Raw genomic sequence first — 23,838 nt, 5'->3', positions numbered from 1 at the left:
CACCAATTCAAAAAGTGATGGCTTTATTGTCCTATAGGACATTAGCCAGATTGTATCTAATTTAGCAGTTTTACTTTAGGATGCAGGCTCCTCCCTGGCCGGGGCCCAGTTCAGGGCTCATGCAGGAGGCAACCAATCAAAGTGTCCCTCTCACATTGATGTTTCTCTCTGTCTTTTCCTCTCTCTTCCACGCTCTCTAAAAATCAATGGAAAAATATCCTCAGGTGAGGAAAATAAATAAATAAATAAATAAATAAATAAATAAATGTCATATCCTATGCAAGAGACATCTTTAAAATGCCTAAAGAAAGTTGTCATTTTTTTCGTGGTGAAGGGACTGGAGTCTGTGTTGATGAAAACACCTTGGTGGCTGCGGTGGCCAGCAGTGGCAGCAGCAGCGGGGTGATGGGGGCGGTGCCTTCCCCTGATCAGCCAGATTGCCTCCTGCAGAGGGAGGCCTACTGACGACTTAGGCCCGCAGGGAGCGCACCTAAGCCAGTAGGACATCCCCTGAGGGCTCCTGGACTGTGAGAGGAGGCAGGGTGGGCTGAGGGACCCTCCCCTCCAGTGCACGAATTTCCTGCACCAGGCCTAAAGTCAATGATAAGAGAGAATCATTGATCAGCTGCCTCTTGCACGCCCAACACTGGGGATCCAGCCTGCAACCCATGCATGTGTCCTAACTGGGAATTGAACCAGTGACCTCTTGGTTCATAGGTCGACACTCAACCACTGAGCCATGCCAACAGGGCTGATCTGTATTTCTTAAACTTTCTATTAAAAACATAACCTGGGGGAGGAAGATATTTAAATTTAATTCTAACATATGGATCTTTTTTTGAATCCTGAAAACATTATAACATAATAGTTATCTATAACAGCTACAAATTATATGCAAAATTTGTAAGTATGCATCATCTAACTCATTTATAAAAATTATCAGAACCTGTAATAGATCTCACACATTTAATTTGATCAATGGACCAATGACACACACTTTCAAGATATACCCAATGTTTCATATAAATCTTTATCTCTACCCTATACAGAATAATTTTATAACAAGAACTGAGTAATATCTTATGTGACATATTAACACAGTTCTATTCTTGAAGAGATAAGCCAACAAACATATATGGATAGCCCCTGGTTACAGAAAACAGTGTGGTGAAAGCCAGGGGAGGAGAGAAAGGAGGGTGGGGCTGGGAAGAGGTGGGCAAAGAGGGAAGCAAATGGGAGATACCTGTTATAGTATCAACAATAAGGATAAAAATTTAAGAACATGATAGACAAACTATGACTATAAAAACACACCACTGTAGTATTCCAAAATTTATATTCAATGTAAAATATATTTCTTATTTGAAAAGTTCATGCTTTTAAAATAATTTTTTTCATCTTAACATTTCAAACTACTTACATCACTGGTGTTGACAAACCATGTTATCTCTCCATAGGAAGCTAGCTCGCCATTCACATAACACCGAAGCTCACTGTTCTTCCATCGGTTATAAATGTGCACTATAGTTACCATATACCACTGAATAAGCAAAAACAGTTTTAAAAAAAGAGAGAGAGGGAGATATAATAATCCTTCTAATAACTCAATCACATTGATGATAACTAGTACAAATTAAATGATAAATTACAATAAAAAATAATATAACTAACTATATTAAATTCAATATTCAACCTCTGTAATAATACTTAATCAAGGGAGCTCTCAGAGGTAAGAACTTAATCGTGATATTATTTTCCAATGTTTTATTATGAAAATTTTCTAATAAACCCCTCAAAAGTTTAGTTTAGTACAAACACCCTTTCTTGCCACCTAGATTCCACAATTGTCAACATTTTGTCATATTTGCTTTATCTATATACTTATCTATCTTTATACCCACCTATCTATATATGTATATATACACATTTTTTATAAAATACTTATTAACCTATAAGTTTTAAAGTACTAAAGACAACACATATTACTACTAGTAGTAATAATACTAAAATTTTTGCCATTGATATTTTCACCTTGTATTTTGCTTAAACTCTATAAATAACTAAATACCCACTCTTTTTATTATCCAAATCAGAGAGGTTAATAATCGTCCAGTGATTTATTCTTCATTTTATGAAGCAGTATAAACAGAGCTGTGATATACCACATATTATGACAATAATATTCAAACAAAGCATCTTGAAGGCTAGTATAACTTGTTAAGACAACTATGACTCAGAAGATCACATACCTTTTGCGGCTTGAAATCAAATTTCACACAATGTTGAAAGCCTTTTCCTTTTGACTTTATGGAGGTTATAATCAAACAGCCCCCAACAAAGTGAGCAGAATAACCAAGACCTTTGCTGGTTCTGAAACTTTAGAGAATAGGTTTTCATTTTACCTCTAAATATCCTTCTCATTTTCAAAGTAAGATAATTAACACTAAGGAACAGAAATACATACCAATATAAATACGGTTTATCCTTATCCACATTGATGTTATTTACAGGATCCATTCTAAGCCAGGTATGAAATGTAAAACCGTTCTGATATGGCCATTTGGCTATAGGAGGTAATGCAATCGCCTAAAGAAAAAAAACTTTGAGTTACTGACTCACATGAAAAACTTTATTAGTGAAATCATGAAAATTAGATTTTACAATGCTTATTATTCTGTGTCATGATTAAAATATCTAGAATATTTATCTGGAAGACTTTTAATAATTTCTAAAATATGCAATAATGATATTTAATCAAACATTAGAAACATCCTATGTGACCTCCTGGACACACTGATTTGTTTGCTTTATTTATGAAATAACAATGAACATATCAAAGATATTCCAATTAAAAGAGATAGGTAGTGATATCAAAGTGAAACTTTGTTGTTGAAATGTTAAGGTAATAGAATAGGGAAAGATGCACAAAAAAGGAATAAAAGTTAAGGGAAAAGCTTGGAATATGATATTTTGTAACAACAAATATAAAGTTGAAGAGGATTTGTTTGTAACAATTTTTTCACAACATTTTTAAACTGTATTGAGAAGTCACTATATACATGACTTTACCATTTGATTTAAATTTTTATTTAAAAGATCATAGTAATGCCATGGGACCCAGAATCTTAAAAAGTAAGAATACTAGAGAGTACTCATAACAGAAAATTCAAAACCTACAGCACAAAGCTACTGTAATGAAGCTGTGTGGTGTAAGACAGAAATACAGATCAATGGAATAGAACAGAAAGCCCAAAAATAAACCTTATATTCGTGGTCAATTGATTTTCAACAAGTCTGTCGAGACAATTCAATGAGGAAAGAATCGTTTTTTAAACAAATATGCTGGGATAAGTTGACCACTTCTTACATCATATACAAAAATTAACCCCAAAAGGATCATAGATGTGAATGTAAATGCTGAAACTATAATACTCTCATGAAAAAATTACGGTAAATCTTCATGACACTGGGTTAGGAAAATGTTTCTTAATTATGGCACTAAAACACAAGCAACAAAAGAAAAAATATATGAATTGGAAATACTTAAAATTAAAAATTTCTGTGCTTTATAGGATACCATCAAGAAAGTAAAAAGAGCCTAGCCGGTGTGGTTCAGTGGTTGAGTGTCGACCTATGAACCAGGAGGTCACAGTTCGATTCTCGGTCAGGGCACATGTCTAGGTTGCAGGGAGACATGCAGGAGGCAGCCGATCAATTATTCTCTCTTGTTACTGATGTTTCTACCTCTCCCTCTCCCTTCCTCTCTGAAATCAATAAAAATATTTTTTAAGTGAAAAGGCAAAATAATGAAAGAAAACATTTGCAAATCATGTATCTGATAAGTAACATGTACCAGAATATAATAAGAACTCTCACAATTCGTAATAAAAAGAGAAATAAAAATTTTAAATGAACAAAACATCTGTAGACATGTCTCCAAGAAGATATGCAAATGGCCAGTAAAGACATTTGTAAAGATGCTCAACATCATTAGCCATTAAAAAAATGAAAACCAAAACCACAAGGAGACACTACTTCACACTGACTATGATGGCTATAATAAAAAAGACAGACATTAACAAGTGTTGGCAAGCATGTGAAGAAATTGTAACCCTCATAAATTGCTTCTGGGATTGTAAAATAATACTGCCACTGTGGAAAACAACCTGGAAATTCCTCAAATGGTTAAACATTCACCATATGACCCAGCAATTCCACTCTTAGGTACACACACACAAGATACATTCAAACGTATGTCCAAAAAAAACCTTGTACACAAAAGTCCATTGCTGCCTTGCCAAAAAGTGAAATCAACTCAAATATCCACTAGTGAATGAATGATCAAACAAAACAATGTCTATTTTTACATTAGAATATTAGTCACAAAAAGGAATGAAGCACTGCTACATGTTACAACATGGACAGACCCTGAAAACAGTATGCTAAGTGAAAAAAACAGATCACAAAGATACTGTATAATTCCATTTGTATGAATTGTCCAGAATACACAAACCCATTGAGAAAGTAGAGTAGTGGGTACCTAGAACTGGGAGTTTGAAAGAAATGAACAGTGACTGTTGATGAATACTATTTTTCTTTGGGGAGATGATGAAATGGTCTAAAATTAACTGTAATGATGGTTGCACAGCTTTGTGAACACACTAAACCATTCAATTATACACTTTAAATGAGTGAATTGTGTAGTATTTCAATTATAGCTCAATAAAACTATTAACCCTTTGCACTCGCTTGCTTTTTTCTCGATTCCTTTATTCTAATGCTAACCGTGTCGAGTCACACTCGACATCCAAGTGCAAAAGGTTAAAAATCATATTAAAAAAGCTTTTGGTTATCATATACACAATTATATGTGTCATATACACATATATATCATTTTCAAGTTTATAAAATATTCCATAAAACATGAAAACATCATAGAGCCAAATCCTATATAATAAAGAGATAATATGCAAATTGACCATCACTCCAACACACAAGATGGCTGCCCCCATGTGGACACAAGATGGCCACCACAAGATGGCCAGCAGGGGAGGGCAGTTGGGAGGGACCAGGCCTGCAAGGGAGGGCAGTTGGGGGTGATCAGGCCTACAGGGGAGGGCAGTTAGGGGTGACCGGACCGGCAGGGGATGGCAGTTCGGGGCGACCAGGCCTGCAGGGGAGGACAGTTGGGGGGACCAGGCCTGCAGGTGAGGTCAGTTGGGGGGACCCAGGCCTGCAGGTGAGGGCAGTTAGGGGTGACCAGACCTGCAGGGGAGGGCAGTTGGGAGCGATCAGGTCAGCAGGGGATAGCAGTTAGAGGCGAACAGGCTGGCAATGGAGGGCAGTTAGGGGTGACGGGGCCAGCAGGGGAGGGCAGTTATGGGCAATCAGGCTGGCAGAGGAGCAGTTAGGCGTTGATCAGGCTGGAAGGGAAGTGGTTAGGGGGTGATCAGGCTGGCAGGCAGAAGCGGTTAGGGGCAATCAGGCAGGCAGGCAGGCGAGCAGTTGGGAGCCAGCAGTCCTGGATTGTGAGAGGGATGTCAGACATCCCTTGAGAGGTCCCAGATTGGAGAGGGTGCAGGCTGGGCTGAGGGACACACACCCCTGTGCATGAATTTCATGCACCGAGCCTCTAGTTTATGTAATAATACTATTGTGACTTCAAGAGGCTTATTTAAAAGAATGTTGGATTAAACAAAATAAAGAATACATATTCATTGTATATATATATGTTCTCTCTCACCAAAAAAAAATAGAAGAAGAGGTGAAAGTTTTATAAAAAATTTATCCGTGCCCTGGCCAGTGTGGCAGAGTAGGTTGAAACATTGTCCCATATAGTGAAAGGTTGTGGGTTCAATTCCCGATCAAGGCACATACTGGTTTTCAGGTTGGATCCCCAGCCAGGGCAAATAAAGAAGGCAAATGAACAATGTTTCTCTTTATCTCTCTCTCTCTCCCTCCCTCTCTCGCTCTCTCTCTCTCTCCCTCCCTCTCTCCCTCCCTCCCACCCTCTCTCCCTCCTACCTTCCCCCTCCCCGCACCCCATCTCTAAAATAAATAAGCATGTCCTCAGGTGAGGATTAAAAAATAATAATAATTTATCCATGAATATTTTAACTTCACTTTAAAATCTATGTTTAAAGGAAAGAAATGAATCACTAAATATATTTAAAACATCTATTCACTGTAAGTTCCAAAAACTTTTTAGCTTAACGGCCCCAATTTCAAGACACATGTAAGTAGAATAGACACATGATAGTCTCAGAGAGTTATAAATAATAAAATTATAACATCCATTAAAAATGGTTAATTTCAAGTGAATAAATTTTTAATGTTCAAGACAAATGATAAGCTCAATGCCAACAGAAAGCTTCATATCTAAAATGTTTATTAAGGAAATATAATGGAAAAACATGAGCAATAAAAAAATTGCAAAGAAAAGTTTTATTTTGTGTAAAAAATTCAAAAATTACTATTTTAAAACACTCTTTTATTTCTACAGGTATTGCCTAGCTACGTAGAGTCTAACAAGCAAGTAAGATATTATGAGAACTGAAGTAAAAAATGAATAAAAGCTAAGTTCAGAAAAAAAACCAGTTGAAATATCTTCAAAGAAAATGTTTGCTTGTAACAGGAAGAACAACATAATAATGAAACGGTTTAAAAAAAAAAAAGCTTCCATAAATAACATATATACATTAAATATTATAGTCATATAATGTTTTGAAACATTACAGATGCTATCAATATACATAATTATCTTATTTATAAACTGATCAACAGCTTATAAGAATGCTTAAGACTGATATAATATGGAAACTCACAAGTCGAAGAGTTACTCTCATTCTGCACACCAGGTGTAAAAGAAACAGAAATAAAGAACTCTATAACACTAAATAAAGATGTTCAGAAAGATAAAAGTGAAAGTGTTACATATAAACATATAGAATGCAGAGAGAAGTCCATAAGACACCATGACTACTATGTTAAAAAGAATTGGGCTCTTATTCTATTGCTGCCCCAAGGTGTGAGTTGGCAGCTTTCTTAAGTTCTTTGAAACTCTATTTCTTCACCTCTCAAACTGTTAGTAAAAAGTAACATGCACCATTGCAGTGAGGATTAAGGTGGTGTAAAGAAGTTTCTACCTAATACAGAACCTGGCAGGGGTGTTTACAGGGCTGTACTTTAAAGGAGCAAAAGAAAGAATTTCAAGTGACTTCCTCATTAAGATTACTTACTGCAGCGCTTTTTCCTGGAAAGTTGAAAAAGGCATCAGGACCATACTTCTGAGGCACATGCTTTAACACAGAGAGCAACTTCCCAGCATGTGGAGGCTATGAAAATAATCACCAGTTCATTAACCATATTATGTGCCATAAAACAAAACTACCTACTTTTCATACAGTCATACTTCGATACACCCAAGAATAACCAAATAATGCTATAAGCTAAAAAGCATAAAATAACCAGAGAAAGGTTATTTTCAACTATTTTAATAAGTAAACAACAAACTCTATGCCATCTTTTTGAAATACTACAAGATGTATGAGGTATTTAGTAAATATGAGCCAGTATCATTTGACACTTAAAACTCTTCTCCACACTGCAGCAAAAATGATCTCTTAAAATTACCAAATAAATCAACCCACCACCCATCCTTCTTTAAAACACTTTTTAATTTCACATATAAATAATGCTTACTGGTTCTATCTGTAAGGGCATATTAAAAATAAAATAGTTTAACCTTATAACCACAGTAGAAATTATTAAGCCATTCAGTAAAGAAGGTGTCTGAGGCAGAAGAACATATCCAGGGTCACACAGGTAGTAAGTGAAGAGGATGGGATCAGAACTCAGTCTGACTCGAGTCTATGCTTTTAACCACTACAATTTTACCTTGATATTATTCTTTCCTGTAGCTTCCTATTGCCTTGAAAATGAAGACCAAAACCCCTAACATGGCCTACAAGATACTTTATCTACCTCTACCTACACTGTTAGCCTCATTTTGCATTTCAACTTTCTCTTCTCTGCACTCCCTCCACAATGCCTTCTCTGTCATAAAAGGGCCTGAGCACAAGCTATTCCTTGTGCTAAAAATGTTCTCACTAAGCCTATTTCCCTGCCCTATAACTAAACAAATAGTATCCATCCTTTAGAGCTCATCTTCATGGTGACTTCCTCAGGGCAGTCTTCCCTAACCTTTGAGACTGGATCAAATCTCCCTATAATATCTCATTCTACAATATACCTCACTATATAGCACATATTATACAAGTTGTGACATTACATTTATTTGATTAATGCCTCTTTGACCCACAATCTCCTCTGAAGCATTAAACAACCAACAGCTAAAATGAAAAACCTCACTTACATTTATAAGAAAAAGCAAAGGTCAATCAGATATACATCATCATTTTAATCAGTTTACAAGCAAATGAGATAAAGTGTAGTAGACTCCTCTTTGTTAAAAGCTCAAAACCATGTCATACTATAAGTGAAATCACTGGCTCCCCTTCATCGTACATGGTTGCTGCTCTAAGTTATTACTAACTGTCCAAAGGAGTTCGGCAGAATTTTACCTAAACGTTAGGTGAAAAACTTCACTTTTAAGTGATCAAAAATTTTTCCAACAACCACACTGCTTATTATAAAAGTGTAATAATAAGTAACTACAATCACACTCATTTTTTTAAATAAATTCAAAAATGAAGTAACAAAAATTAACTCTGCATCTGAAATAAAAATACAGTATTATAGCATTTCCATATAGAGAAGTCATTCCTCAAAATTCCCTGTTCTATAAACCAATCAACAAAAATACACCAGCACTTTCACCGGCCAGTGTGGCTCAATGGTTGAGCGTGGACCCATGAACCAAGAGGTCACTGGTTCAGTTCCGGTCAGGGCACATGGCAGGGTTGTGAGCTCAACCCCAGCAGGGAGTGTGCAGGAGGCAGCAGATCGATGATGTTTCTCTCATCAATGTTTCTATCTCTCCATCCCTCTCCCTTCCTCTCTCTAAAAAAATCAATAAAAGCACATTAAAAATAAATAAATAAAAAGATAAGGACTTTCCTTCATAGACACTGCTGAGAGATTATACACTGGGAAAGCCTTTCAGAAAATAATTTATGTTGCAAGATTTTTTTAAAATGTTCATGCCCAGTGATACACAATTTCTATATGTAAAAACATTAAAGAAACTATTAAAATATGCTAAGCCTGGCCAATGTGGCTCAGTGGTTGAATGTCGACCTATAAACCAGGAGGTCCTGGTTCCACTCCTGGCCAGGGCACATGGCCAGATGGGGTGTGCAGGAGGCAGCCAATCAATGATTCTCTCTCATTGATACAAATATATTTTAAAATAAAATAAAATATGCTAAAGATTCCCAATGATTTAAAAGAAAACTTGGGCGCCGAAACTGGTTTGGCTCAGTGGATAGAGCGTTGGTCTGCGGACTGAAAGGTCCCAGGTTCGATTCCGGTCAAGGGCATGTACATTGGTTGCGGGCACATCCCCAGTAGGGGGTGTGCAGGAGGCAGCTGGTCGATGTTTCTCTCTCATCGATGTTTCTAGCTCTCTATCCCTCCCCCTCCTTTCCTCTCTGTAAAAAATCAATAAAATATATGAAGGAAGGAAGGAAGGGAGGGAGGGAGGGAGGGAGGGAGGGAGGGAGGGAGGGAGGGAGGGAGGGAGGGAAGAAAAGAAAACTTGGACATAATGAGGTAAAAACAGAGGATATTAAAAGGAACCAATGCCCTGGCCGGTTTGGCTCAGTGGATAGAGTATCAGCCTGCGAACTGAAAGGTCCCAGGTTCGATTCCAGTCAAGGGCACAGGCCCGGGTTGTGGGCTCGATCCCCAGTGGGGGGCTTGCAGGAGGCAGCTGATCAATGATTCCCTCTCATCATTGGTGTTTCTGTCTCTCTCTCCCTCTTCCTTCCTCTCTGAAATCAATAGAAATTATTTTTTTTTTAAAAAAGGAAGCAAATTTACAGAAATAAAAAATGTCTGAAATTTACAGAAAAAATAATCTGAAATTTTTAATGGATGGAATAAACACAGTACAGAAGATAAGTTACCTTAAAATATAGCAATAAAGCAATCTAAAATGAAGTACAAAGAGAAAAGATTGGGAAAAAAGTGAACAGATCTCAGTGACTGTGGGAGACTCAACAGAGCTACATGGGTCTGGACAATGTGGCTCAGTGATTGAGCATTGACCTATGGACCAGGATGTCACTATTTGATTTCTGGGCAGGGCACATGCCTGGGTTGCAGGCTCAGTCTCCAGTAGGGGGCGTGCAGGAGGCAGCTAATCGATGATTCTCTCTCATCATTGATGTTTCTTTCTTTCTCTCCTTCTCCCTCCCTCTCTAGGAATTCATTTTTTTAATTTAAGAGAGAGAGAGAGCGCTAGCTACATGTAATTGGAGTCCCAGAAGAAAGGGAAAAGGGACCAAAATTTTTTTTTAATAAATAATGAGCAAAATATTTCCAAATTTGATGAAAATTATAGTATAACCCACAGATTCAAGAACTTTAACAAAGATAAACACAAGGTAAACCACATAAAGGAATAAAAATTGCTGAAAATTAGTGATAACATCTTAAAAGTAGCCTGAGAACTAGAGTTTGATACAAATAAGCTAAAGAGTCTAACCATTTTAATACAATAAAGTACATAACTCAGAGCACAAATTTAAATACACTTAAACAGAGCTAGATTAAGGATTAGCTAGCAGCTGCTATGAACAACAATCTCTAAAGGGCACTAAAGTAAGCCTAGAAATGCAAAATGGAGAAAATATTTGCTAGTATTCTAAGGGAGAAATAACTAAGTAGTAGAAAAAACAGTTTGATAAGGCAGCTAGAGATCAAAATAAGTTGACCATCACACCATCCACTAAGTTGCATCTAAGGAGGTGGATCCAATTACCTAAAAGGTGTGGGGGTTTTTTGTTCATTGAGTGGGTCATTCGTATGTAAGGGCCACAGGTATACTACTCAGATCAACAGGAAAAGAATCTGGGTGCTGCAACCTAAAACTTTTATTTATTTTGTCCTTACCCTTTTCCTCAAAAAAAAAAAAAAAAAAAAAAATGTTGGATATATAGCGAACAATAGCAATGTGAAGAAGGACCAATTTACTGCCTAAAACACCCAGTTCCCTTAATCCACAGCTGTGTCAGGTCATGGCAAAGCATCTGTATAGATCTAAATTCTATTTTAGTTGATCTCTTTCCTTCAATTTGACATCTGACCCCTCTGTACTTTCAAATACCAAAGAGTACTTAGTTTTATTTTACCCATTGTCCTTTATCTCCTTGAAGTTTACTGAAGAATAGCTTTAGTTCTCGAACTGTCAAATTATAGCTAGCCAGCACTCCCAACATGTCAACTAAAAGATCTGGAAACAAAGAAAACAATAAAATAATTAAGCTACTTATATTTCTTGAAGGATTAAAATATACAGTGCTTAAGAGTTCAGACACTAAAGTTCGAGTTACATGCTAGATGCTCAAGTATTTCTTAAATAAATATCCTATATAATGAAAGAGTATTATGAAAACCAAACGGTGGAACAACCGGTCACTATGACGCGCACTGACCACCAGGGGGCAGACGCTCAACACAGGAGCTGCCCCCTGGTGGTCAGTGCACTCTCAAAGGGGGAGCGCCACTCAGCCAGAAGCCGGGCTGATGGCTGGTGGGCGCAGCGGCGATGGCGGCAGCCTCTCCGGTGGGGAGTGGGCCTAAGCCATCAGTCAAACATCCCCCGAGGGCTCCCGGACTGCGAAAGGGCGCAGGCTGGGCTGAGGAACACACACCTCCCGCCCCCCAGTGCATGAATTTCATGCACTGAGCCTCTAGCTACTATACAAGAAAAATACAGTACTTAAGAATCAAACTTTATTTCTTCACATCCATTGTACCACAGAAAAAACCATACCTGCTATCATACTGTCAACTTTTTCAATTTTCCCAAGCACTTTTTCAACAAGGCCTACTTCAGTGCAGACTTGAAGATTTCGTATGCTCTTCTTCAGAATGGCTGTAAACATGCTCCAAACTTCTGCTTGGCAAGTAATGTCACATTTTTCTAGTAGATCCACCATGCAGATGATACTCTCACCTTCTTGGATAATGAAATTCATTTCCAAATCAAACTGCCCACCTACCAACTTTCAAAAGGAAAAAAAAAAATTATAAGCATTAGTACTTCTTCATTCAATATAACTGGAGCATGCTCCTAAGCTTTAGCTTGGCAATTATTATCTGTATACATTCTTTTCTAGGTCTTACAACATTAAAAGGGTCTTTGTTAAACACACCCACACACACACACACACACACACACACACACACACACCTATAAAAATCTCAAAGAAATCTTCAAGTTAACATAACACAAAGTCAAGAAAGACTTGGAATATAAAAATGGAAATACTTTTTTCAACAAAAACAAATATGAGATGTCAGGTAAATCACTACCTACTGCCCTGCTATGAATAAAGATCTAACTTAAGCTCTTTAACTGCTTCTAATTCAATATTTCATTTATGAATTATAAATTCTGTGAACTACTCATAGCAACCTGAAAGTCCTTCACTACCTATATATGGTATGAGTTCACAGCAAAAGTGGAAAACTAAAAATGGCTCAGAGCAAACACAAAAGTCAAAGTTTATATTTGTCAAATCCATGGTCTACTATACGTATACATTTTGATGCCTCCCCTTCCCTGTCAATCATCAGGATAACGTTAGTTACACACACACAAAGTCAGAAATCAAGAAAATTTATTTCATTGACTTGACTATCAGAAAATCCATCCAGAGAAAGCTGTACTGGCCTATCCCCACCTTGCCATCTCATCATAGCCGCCTCCCACAAACAGGAGGTTTTTTAAATTTTAACAAATCCCAATTGTTTAAAAGAATTGAAATGCTTCTGCAATTACTTTTGCAAAGCTATCCTTTTTTAGAATTTTAAATTTGCATTACTGGTATTTTGTAGTTTTCAACATACAGATTATGGTTATATATTGTTAATAGTCTTGAAATTCTGCTGGTCAGAGTTACCTATGTGAAATCAAGGTACATGATTAAACAAAGATTTAGTATCAGGATGCAGAACTATCCCTTTAAAGTAGATTTTTAAAATATCACCTATCCATACTCCTGTCCTTCGGAACACTTCTTGGTTTTTCTCTATGCATTCCTAAACCCAAAAGGTTGGCAAGAATTAGGAGAAAGTGAACTTGACAAAACAAAATCCAATAGCTTATAACATAACCAACTAGAGATTAATCCAGGAAAGCAAGGAAAGTTCAGAATTAGGAAATCAATTAAAACTCCTTGCAGCCAGAGATCAATATATGTCCCAGGTTCTGCCAAAGATATACACTGGCATGAGAAAGAAAAATGAACAACACAGCACAGTATCTGCCTGCGGGGAGATAAGAATTCCTGGTGAGCAGAGTGGTAAAGGCATTTGGTTCTTCTAGGACAGTGGTCGGCAAACTCATTAGTCAACAGAGCCAAATATCAACAGTACAACGACTGAAATTTCTTTCGAGAGCCGAAAACCGACTTCTGCGCATGGGCCACGAAGTTTCAATCGCACTGTTCGTGCGCACCCGCACGTGGTATTTTGTGGAAGAGCCACACTCAAGGGGCCAAAAAGCCGCACGTGGTTCGCGAGCCGCGGTTTGCCAACCACTGTTCTAGGAGATTTTAGTGTATGATTCTTGCATCATCAGTAAGAAGCAGTATAAGGAGATGACAGCTGGGTTTCTGCTACAAAAGCCCCTTGGTTTGATTGAGCCAATTCACCTAGCTGTGGTCCTGGTCATGAAGTATACATGCTCGATTCCCTAGTCCACCCAAAAATTCTGTAAGCTACACAAGAACTCTAAAATAGACTTTTTTGGGGGTTTTCTGAATATGATTTGCTTGTTTTGTCTTTTTCTATTCTAAAATAATTTCAAAGGTTCAAAAAGTTGTAAAATAGGATAGTTCCTGTACATCATTTACTCAGCTTTCCCTAATGTGAATATCTATATATATAAAAGCCTAGTATGCAAAGTGTCCCCTTGGGAGTTTGACCGGGAGACCGGGAGTTCGATCACTCGCTATGACATGTGCTGATCACCAGGGGGCAGCACGGAACGAAGGAAGGTCCCGGCCAGGAACCAGCAGCCGCTAGGAACCCTAACCATGCACAAATTTCATGCACTGGGCCTCTAGTACCATATAATCATAGTAGCATCATTAGAACCAGGAAATTCACACTGACACAATACCATTAAGAAATCTACAGATATTACTCAAATGTTGCCACTTGTCATACTGATGTCCTTTTTCTGAGCCAGGATCAGCATCCCCTTATTCTTCTCCAAACTGAAACAGTGGGACAGGCATTCTTTGACTTCATGATTTTGATACTATGGAGGCGTATTTGCCAGGTATTTTATAGACAGTCTTATCTACATTGTTTCCTTCATGTTTAAATTCAGGTTATGCATTTTTGGTACCTGATGGTACCTGATGTCAATATGTCTCACAATTGGTGACGTTAGCTTGAATCAATTTGTTTAAGGTGGTGTCTATCAGATATTTTTCCACTTTTTTTTTTAATATATATTTCTTTATTGATTTAAGAGAGGAAGGGAGAGAGATAGAAACATCAATGATGAGAGAGAATCACTGATCAGCTGCCTTCTGCACGGCCCCTACTGGGGATCGAGCCCGCAACCTAGGCATGTGCCGTTGGCCAGAATCGAACCTGGGACCCTTCAGTCCGCAGGCCGATGCTCTGTCCACTGAGCCAAACCGGCTAGGGCTTTTTCCTCTTTAAAAACACTTGTGGGACCCTAACCGGTTTGGCTCAGTGGACAGAGCATCGGCCTGCGGACTCAAGGGTCCCGGGTTCGATTCCGGTCAAGGGCATGTGCCTTGGTTGCAGGCACATCCCCAGAGGGGGGTGTGCAGGAGGCGGCTGATCGATGTTTCTTTCTCATCGATGTTTCTAGCTCTCTATCCCTCTCCCTTCCTCTCTGTAGGAAATCAATAAAATATATTATAAAAAAAAAAAAACACACTTGTGGGAAATACATTCAGACTATACAAATATTTTGTTTCTCATCAAACTTTTAAGAATCCACTGATGAATCTTACCTGCGACTGTTATTACTAAATGAACATTTGCTAAATGGTGATTTTATATTTCCATCATATTTCCTACATGTCAATAGAAAAAGACTTTCTTTAATGATAAAATGCATCAATCACACCTGAAAAGCCAGCATCATGTTCAAAAAGGGAAACTGGAATGATTCTCATGAAAGTTAGAAACAAGACGAGGATACAGTGTCTTCACTATCATTTGATATTATTCTAGAGATACAGAAGTCACATTTAGTCAAAAGGCAGCAGTGGAGGATTTGAAATTACAATTATTTTTAGGTTATATAATCTATATATAGAAAAACAAAGAGCTTCAACTGAAAAATTACTATAAATTAGAAAATATTTGGTAATGAAATTACTGATACAGTTAAAAATATGGTTCAATCTCAAAAGATGTATCTGTAGAACATTTAAGTAATGATGTTAGAATAAAAAACTTCATTTTAGCCCTGACCGGTTTGGCTCAGTGGATAGAGCGTCGGACTGCGGACTGAAGGGTCCCAGGTTCGATTCCAGTCAAGGGCATGTACCTTGGTTGCGGGTACATCCCCAGTAGGGGGTGTGCAGAAGGCAGCTGATCGATGTTTCTCTCTCATAGACGTTTCTAACTCTCTATCCCACTCCCTTCCTCTCTGTAAAAAATCAATAAAATTATTATTTAAAAAAAAACAAAACTTCATTTTAGCATTTTTTGAATAGAAAAAAGAAGAAACAATCCCCCAAAGAAAACATTATAAAGTAATGGTTAGTAAAGTTGTGTATAACTACGTAAGGGAATATAATGCAGCCATTGAAAAGAATGAAGCAGCTCCATTTTAAATGAAAAAATATCTAAAATACATTATGTGAGCCCTAGCTGGTTTGGGTCAGCGGATAGAGCGTTGGCCTGCAGATTGAAGGGTCCCAGGTTCGATTCCAGTTGAGGGCACATGCCTGGGTTTGTGGGCTCAATCCCTAGTAGGGGGCGTGCAGGAGGCAGCCGATCAATGATTCTTTCTCTTCATTGATGTTATTATCTCTCTCTCCCTCTCCCTTCTTCTCTGAAATCAATAAAAATATGTTTAAATAAATAAATAAATAGCCGTAGCCGGTTTGGCTCAGGGGATAGAGCAGCTGATCGATGTTTCTCTCTCATCGATGTTTCTAACTCTCTATCCCTCTCCCTTCCTCTCTGTAAAAAATCAATAAAATATATTTTAAAAAATAAAAATAAAAAATAAATAAAATACATTATGTGAGAAAATGAAAGTGGAAAGTGTGAATAGCAGGCTACTATATGAGCATAAAAAATACAGACACATACCTAAGAATGATACACAAGAAACTAGTGATTGTCTCTGAAAAGATAATTTTGAGGAAAGAGGGCAAAGGGAAAGTTCTTAGTATATACACTTTGGGACATTCTTCACACAGATCTAAATAGCTCCAAGTTGCAACTAACTTAAGAGACCTTACCTTCACCATAATATTACTTACATCAATCTTTCATTTTGATATGTTTATTACCATCATTAACCACCCTTCCAAGAAGCTATAAAATAATTTTTGCAAGTAATTTCCAAAAAAAGACAACCCAAATATTTTATCAGCTTTTAAATTGAGTTGATATTGTGAAAGCAACATCTAGACAGGTGTTTTAAATATTCATCCATTGCTTTAAATATTATAAAATATATCTTTCAAGGAGAAAATTGATGGCAGAAATTGCTACACACAAATGTGTGGCATATTTGATATACTATATGTACGCATATCTATTATACCCAAAAACATACACAGTCTACAGTATGTCATGTTAACCCTTTCTAATAGTTATTGGAAACTGATCAACCTTCAAAACACAAATCTGTTTCCAATGACAGGGATCATAATCTAAGTCCAGGCACTGGCTAGTTATTATCTGAGCTGTAGTAATGGCTCTGCACTACAAAATGTAATCTTCCCAAATGTCACAGTAAGTTATGAATATCTGAGCAGCCTAATGTACTTTACTAGCCATGAAATGTGAAAATGTAATCTTATTACCTTTTTATGGTTGTTTTTTTTTTTTGAATAATGTAGCCCAGAAACTGATGTATAGTCTTTTTCTGCATTTTAGCATGATTTGGTCTCCTTTGCTATAAAGAACATTTTTCAAAACTCTCTATTTCAACATGTTTTAGTCTTGGCCTGAACTTCATAAACAATTTTTATAGCAACCTTCAGGGTGGCATAGTGTGCTTTCTATAGGTTATAGTTTAACATACAAGATTATAGAAATTTTAAAGCATATTATTTAAAGAATTCAAATAAACCTTCACAACTTTTGTATTAAGAACTTTAATTGGGCATGATGATTATCTTCTTACCAATGGTTATATGAATGAAGTGATCTAAGCTGAAATTAGTAATTAAACCTAAGTCACTTGTCTTTTCAGAAAAGCAAGAAATACATATAAACAAAAAATAATATTCTCTTCAAAAGATATATGCAACTAAAAAGTCTGTAACACATAGAAAATTCTAATACTTCAAAGTGAAGCCATGGTTTCCCTGAAAATTTGCTAAATTTTTCCTGAAAAATATGGCAAGAATAAGGTATAATAGAAAAACTGGACAGACTACAATCACAGCCTATGCTCCTAATTAGATATCTTGTAACAAATCACTTTTTTCTCTGGACCTGTCCATTCGTTTTGCAAAATGAACTAAGAGTAAGCTTCTTTTGTTTAGCTGCATCCTTCAAAAATGTACTTACTTTTTAAAGTGCTGATCTCAAGGTATCCAATTTATCCCTACGAATCCATTCCTAAGTGAAAGGAAACCTATACACATTTACAGGCACTAGAAACTTATTAATAGGGAGAAGCTGAGGGAAAATTACAATGCCATGACATGGTCTATAATGCCTCCCCATTGACATTTTCTTCTTCCCTAATGAGTTTCTAATTTGGTACATGAGATACAGGCAAAATCTCTCACTTCCCAGGTTTACCTCAAGTTTCCAGTGATGTGACCAAACTCTGACCAAGGAGGACAGTAATATGTGCAACTTCTGGGTATATATAACTCTTAAAACAGTGGTTCTCAACCTTTCTAATGCCTCAACCCTTTAATACAGTTCCTCATGTTGTGGTGACCCCCAACCATAAAATTATTTTTGTTGCTCCTTCATAACTGTAATTTTGCTACTGTTAATGAATTGTAATGTAAATATCTGTTTTCCGATGGTTTTAGGCTCTACAGCAGTGGTTCTCAACCTGTGGGTCACGACCCACAGGTTTAGAACTGCTAGCAGGATCGCCTAAGACCCGTGGTAGGCAAACTGCGGCTCGCAAGCCATATGCGGCTCTTTGGCCCCTTGAGTGTGGCTATTCCACAAAATACCACGGCCTGGGCAAGTCTATTTTGAAGAAGTGGCGTTAGAAGAAGTTTAAGTTTTAAAAATTTGGCTCTCAAAAGAAATTTCAATCGTTGTACTGTTGATATTTGGCTCTGATGACTAATGAGTTTGCCGACCACTGGCCTAAGACCATCAGAAAACCCAGATATTTACATTACAATTCATTAACAGTAGCAAAATTACAGTTATGAAATAGCAACAAAAATAATTTTATGGTTGGGGGTCACCACAACATGAGGAACTGTATTAAAGGGTCGCAGCATTAGAAAGGTTGAAAACCACTGTCTTAAAAGGAAGGTAACATGACTTCTCTTTGCAACTTTCCTTCTCATGTTGGAATCTATACTATAACCTTCCTATTGAAATAACAGAGCAGAAAGATCTATGGATCCCAATGATCATAGAACTGTCTCAGTAGCTCTAGACCATTTAACTACCAAATTTTCACCTGAAGGGCAAATACATTATTTCTACCTTGTTTACACCACTGTCATTTGGGGCCTCTCTATCATATCAGCTTAAAACCTATATCCTGACTAAAATATATGCTAATGCCATTAGCTGCATTTTCTCAGAAATTGAAACATTTATATATTTATAACTATCTCAAGTGACTTATCCCCATTCCCACCTCTCATACTATATCAGGTGTTAACTAAGCAACAATGTCTATTTTGACCTAATTTTAAGAGATGGCAGTGTGCCCTGACAAGCTTAGAAACAGAAATAGCACAATCCTGAATTTTACACAACTCAATTTTTAGATTCCACATGTCTTATTATGGCAGAGATTTACTATATATAAATAATAAATGATAAACTACAGAATAGTAAGAGATTAGATGTCAAAATTTCATTAGTGTACATGTCTTTTGAGATCATCCCTAACATTAAACATAATGCAATAATACATTGCCTAGTCAGTTACTAGTAGAGAAAAAAGTTCAATATGCTGGTGCTGACAACATAACCATCAGCCTTTACTTTATATCAACCCTTTCCAGAGAGACTTAACCAAAATAACCTACTCCTCCATCAACATCAGCTGAAAGAGAGGCTACTTAGGCTTACAAATGTGCCATTTAGTGTCCACAAAAGAAAGTATTCTCTGAATTAGAATAGAAAATGTGCAAAAATGTATTAAAATGTTTGATAAAATTCCAATAAGAATTAAATTTTTAATAAAAATTTACACACACATTCTTGTATCTCAGACGTCCCTAAGATAGTGCTATTTGATTTCACCTCATATGGCTTTCCCCATTACCCAAAGGTCTATTTTATATAACTCTAACATACACATATTTATGCATTGTGTATTACAGTATTCTATAAAAAATACCTAAAGAATATGCAGCAGACTACTAGTGAAGCCTGTTAGCGGAAGATAAAGCGGGAGGGATATCTCAGCTGTGAAGTCACCCCAGGGAAGTGATGGGTCCCAGCTCTACACCAGGCCCCTGAGCCTCGGGTTCTAGTGCCAGGAAAAATAGTCCCCATAACTCTGGCTGTAAAAGTCAGGGGGATTAAGGCTGAGGGAGACAAGGCTACTGAAATCCCAGGCAGTTCCTCTTAAAGGGCCTGCGTACAGACTTACTCCGACACACTCCCTCTGAGTTCCAGTGCTGGGGCAGCAGCTCAAAAGGCACCAGGGACATACAGAGGGAACTGACTTGTCTGGCATCACCAACAGTTGGAGGGGCAATGTACTCCCAGACACAAGTGCTTGCAGAGGTCATTATTCCTTTGCTGAGCCCTCCACACAGCCAGCAGGTGGGTGAAATATTTGAGTCTCCATCAACCTGGCTAACACTGTCCATCCAATCCTGTGAATGCCATCTTGAACCATAAATATATAGGTCAGATAATAAAGTTGCCTTTTATTGGTCAAACCACTTAATAAGGTTGTATCTGATGGGTAAATATTTGGTACCAAAAATCCTTACATACAAGTATATGAACCTGATTCTTTTAAAAGTCACTTTGGAACAAAACAGGTATGCAATTACTTTTTTTGTATAAATCAATCAAAATCATAACTTTTTTTCAGTTAGGCAAAATAATATGTTTTTTGATGTACCACAGAATTTTAGTCATTAGTTTAAGTGTGCCATGAAATAAAAAGGTTGAAAATTGCTGCCATATGAACAAATGAACCTTTACCTAAGTACCATACCTTATACAAAAATTAACTCAATACAGATCACAGATTTAAATGTAAAATATAAAACTTTTTAGAAAAACATACAGAAGAAAATCTTCAGGCTTTAGGAATAGGTAAAGAGAGTTCTTAGACTTAACATCAAAATCAAGACCAATAAACAGAAAAAAAACTGATAAACTGGACATTATCAAAATTTTAAAATTTGCTCTTCAAAAGACCCTGTTAAATAGGATAAAATAATAAGCTGCTGACTAGAAGAAAGTATTTGCAAACCACATATCTGACAAAAGAAAATATATATAATAAATCTCAAAATTCAACAGCAAGAAAACAAAAAATCTAATTATAGAACAAAAAATATCCAATGGTCAAAAGACAAGAACAGACATATCACTTAAGAGGATATAGAGACGACAAGCACATGAAAAGATATTCAACATCATTAGGCACTAGAGAAATGCAAATTAAAACCACAATGAGATATCATTACACATCTATCAGAATAGCTAAAAAAAAAAAAGTGACAACACCAAACACTGCCAAGGAAGTGGAGAAACTGAATCATTCATACTTTGCTAATGGGAATGAAAGATGATACAGTCACTGGAAAACAGTTTGGCAGTGTTGGGTTTTTGTTTTGTTTTTTAATTGTTGAAAGTTTTACATATGTCTCCTTTTCCCATTGACCTCTCCCCGCCCGCGCCCGCCCACAAGCACATGCCCCCAACCCCTGTTTGGCAGTGTTTTAAAAAGACTAAATATGCAACTACTATACCATCTACTAAATGCACTCCTGGTATTTCTCCCATAGAAATGAAAGCATGTTCACACAAAAACCTGTACAAAATGGTTTATAACAGCTTTATTCATCATTGCCAAAAAAATGAAAACAACTCAGATGTCCTTCAACAGGCAAATGGTTAAATTTACTGCTTTATTCATACCATGGAATATTACTCAACAATAAAAAGGAACTATTAGTATACACAACCATCTAGATGCATCTCCAGAGAAATGTACCAAAATAAAACAAAAGGTCATATAGCACATGATTCCAATTATATAAAGTTCTTGAAATGGCAAAATTACAGAACTGGAGAACAGATTGGAGGTCGCCAGGGTTAAGGGGAAGTTCAGGAGGAAGAAAATAGATGTGAATGTAAAAGGGCAACAGCATGGATCCTTATGCGATTGAAAATTTTCTGTATCTTGGTTGTACTAATATCAATTCTGTGCTATAGTTTGTAAGATTTTCCTACTTGAGGGAAACTGAGAAAAGGGTGCAAGGGATCTTACTTCTTACAACTGCACATGAATCTACAAATATCTCAAAATAAAAAGTTTACTTTAAAAATATAAGTAACTGATATGAGTTGTGACTTTGTTCATAGAATTAATTGCTCCACTAATAGAAAACTATATTAACCTAGGTGAATTTCTCATTGGCAGGAAATAAAAGCCAAATTAAAGGGCAAGGAAAACCTCCTGAGCACAACTTCATCTAAAGACATACAAGTCTGAGTTTCTTTAATTCTCCCTCCTTCCCCATGCAAGCCAAAAAAAAAAAAGTAAATTTAATCACTTGCCCTGCACCTAAATATAGGTATGTCATATAATATACAAAAAATGATTAAGCATAAGTTTATATCACATAGAGTTTAACTATATATCCTATTGACTCAGATGAAACCCTTGCATTATAGAATAAATATGCAAATTTGAACCTTCAAACAGGAAATGAAATTTTCTAAATCCATTACATAACTTCAGATTCATGTGTGCACTGAAGGCTAATAAATCATTTAAACCTTCATACACAGAACCTTTTTAAATTTGCATTTATCTACAGTAAATATTGCCATGTTCTTTAATAGCTTGCTAGTTCAATCTAGCAAACCAATGATTTATAGCAATGACATATTTTAAAAATCAGAAATCTATCACTGTGTGACAACCAGTCAGAAGTCCACTGAACTTACATTACTCGGAATCAAAACATCCTTTGAGATGAAAGAGATAGCAAAATGTCCTGCATCCCATAATCGAATCAATTATTCCAGTATCTGAGTTTGAGTATATGTTTACATATAACTGTTCAGAAAATCACATACACTTTAAGAACCCTTTTATTTTAACAGCTTAGCTCTATTATGTTATCATTTCCTCATGTTCCAAACTATTTTAAAATGCATTGTTAAATTTCACAATTTATAATATGAAGATTCTGCAAATCCTCTTCTCAGGAATAGCAAAATTTAGACTATATCAAAAAAAATCTATATACTAACTTTTATGGACTTTTAGATCATTATGATTTCATACCAATATTTTTTAATATACCAATTTTTATATGTAGAGAGATTTATCAGATATGAAAAAGAAATTGTATTAACAACAGCAATTAACAGGAAACAATCTAAATGTCCACTGTAACAAACATCTGTTTTTGTCTGTGTACACTCCTTTCTTTAATGCCCCATTCCATTCCTAGCATTCTTCCAGCAATGAAGTCACAGGACCTCACACCCAGGCCATAGAAAAGACACTTAACTCAGGCCTGGCACATAGTGGTCACAGTGATTAATCCAGGGGTGAAAATGTAACCTAAATCAGACAAATAAATACCATTACAAAGATTGTTATTTTAATTGAGAGGTAAAAAAGAAAGGCTTTTGGCCTTTTGGGTCAAAAGCTGAAATGGTATGTAAACTGTTAGCTTACAGCAGACATCGTCCCTGATATGTGAGAGAAACCAATCCTATCTAATAAAAGAGAAACATGCAAATTGACTGTACCTCCGCTACGCCCACATGTCACGCCCACCAGCCAATCAGGAATGAGTATGCAATTTAACCCAACCAAGATGGCAGTTAGTTTGCATATCCAGGCGCAGAGTGAAGACTGAAGACAGCGTAGAAGGAAGGCAAGCGCTGCAGAAGGGAGCGAAGCTGCGGAGAAGCAAGCGGGGCGGCAGAGAAGGGAGGGAAGCAGGCGGGGCAACGGAGAAGGGAGGGAAGCAGGCGGGGCGGCGGAGACAGCTGCAGGAAGCCCTATTCTTTCAGGAATCTTCCTACAACGGGCCTCTAGTCTAC

General features: G+C 36.8%; 1 protein-coding gene across 3 annotated transcripts in view; it reads right to left on the bottom strand.

Moving 5' to 3' along the window:
- The window catches only part of LRBA (LPS responsive beige-like anchor protein), a 563,043-nt gene that overhangs the window by 496,661 nt on the left and 42,544 nt on the right, over positions 1 to 23,838 (bottom strand). For all 3 annotated transcript variants that reach the window (XM_079771501.1, XM_079771500.1, XM_079771502.1), the window contains exons 3-8: positions 11,960 to 12,191; positions 11,316 to 11,416; positions 7,239 to 7,334; positions 2,465 to 2,586; positions 2,250 to 2,376; positions 1,421 to 1,540 (exon numbers count right to left, since the gene is read on the bottom strand). In XM_079771501.1, coding sequence (XP_079627627.1) covers positions 1,421 to 1,540; positions 2,250 to 2,376; positions 2,465 to 2,586; positions 7,239 to 7,334; positions 11,316 to 11,416; positions 11,960 to 12,191 — 798 coding nt within the window. The remainder of the gene's footprint in view (positions 1 to 1,420; positions 1,541 to 2,249; positions 2,377 to 2,464; positions 2,587 to 7,238; positions 7,335 to 11,315; positions 11,417 to 11,959; positions 12,192 to 23,838) is intronic.

This window comes from Cnephaeus nilssonii (genome assembly GCF_951640355.1).
Source record: "Cnephaeus nilssonii genome assembly, chromosome: 5".
NCBI classification, from domain to species: domain Eukaryota; kingdom Metazoa; phylum Chordata; class Mammalia; order Chiroptera; family Vespertilionidae; genus Cnephaeus; species Cnephaeus nilssonii.
This window is presented reverse-complemented; position numbering and strand designations above follow the sequence as displayed.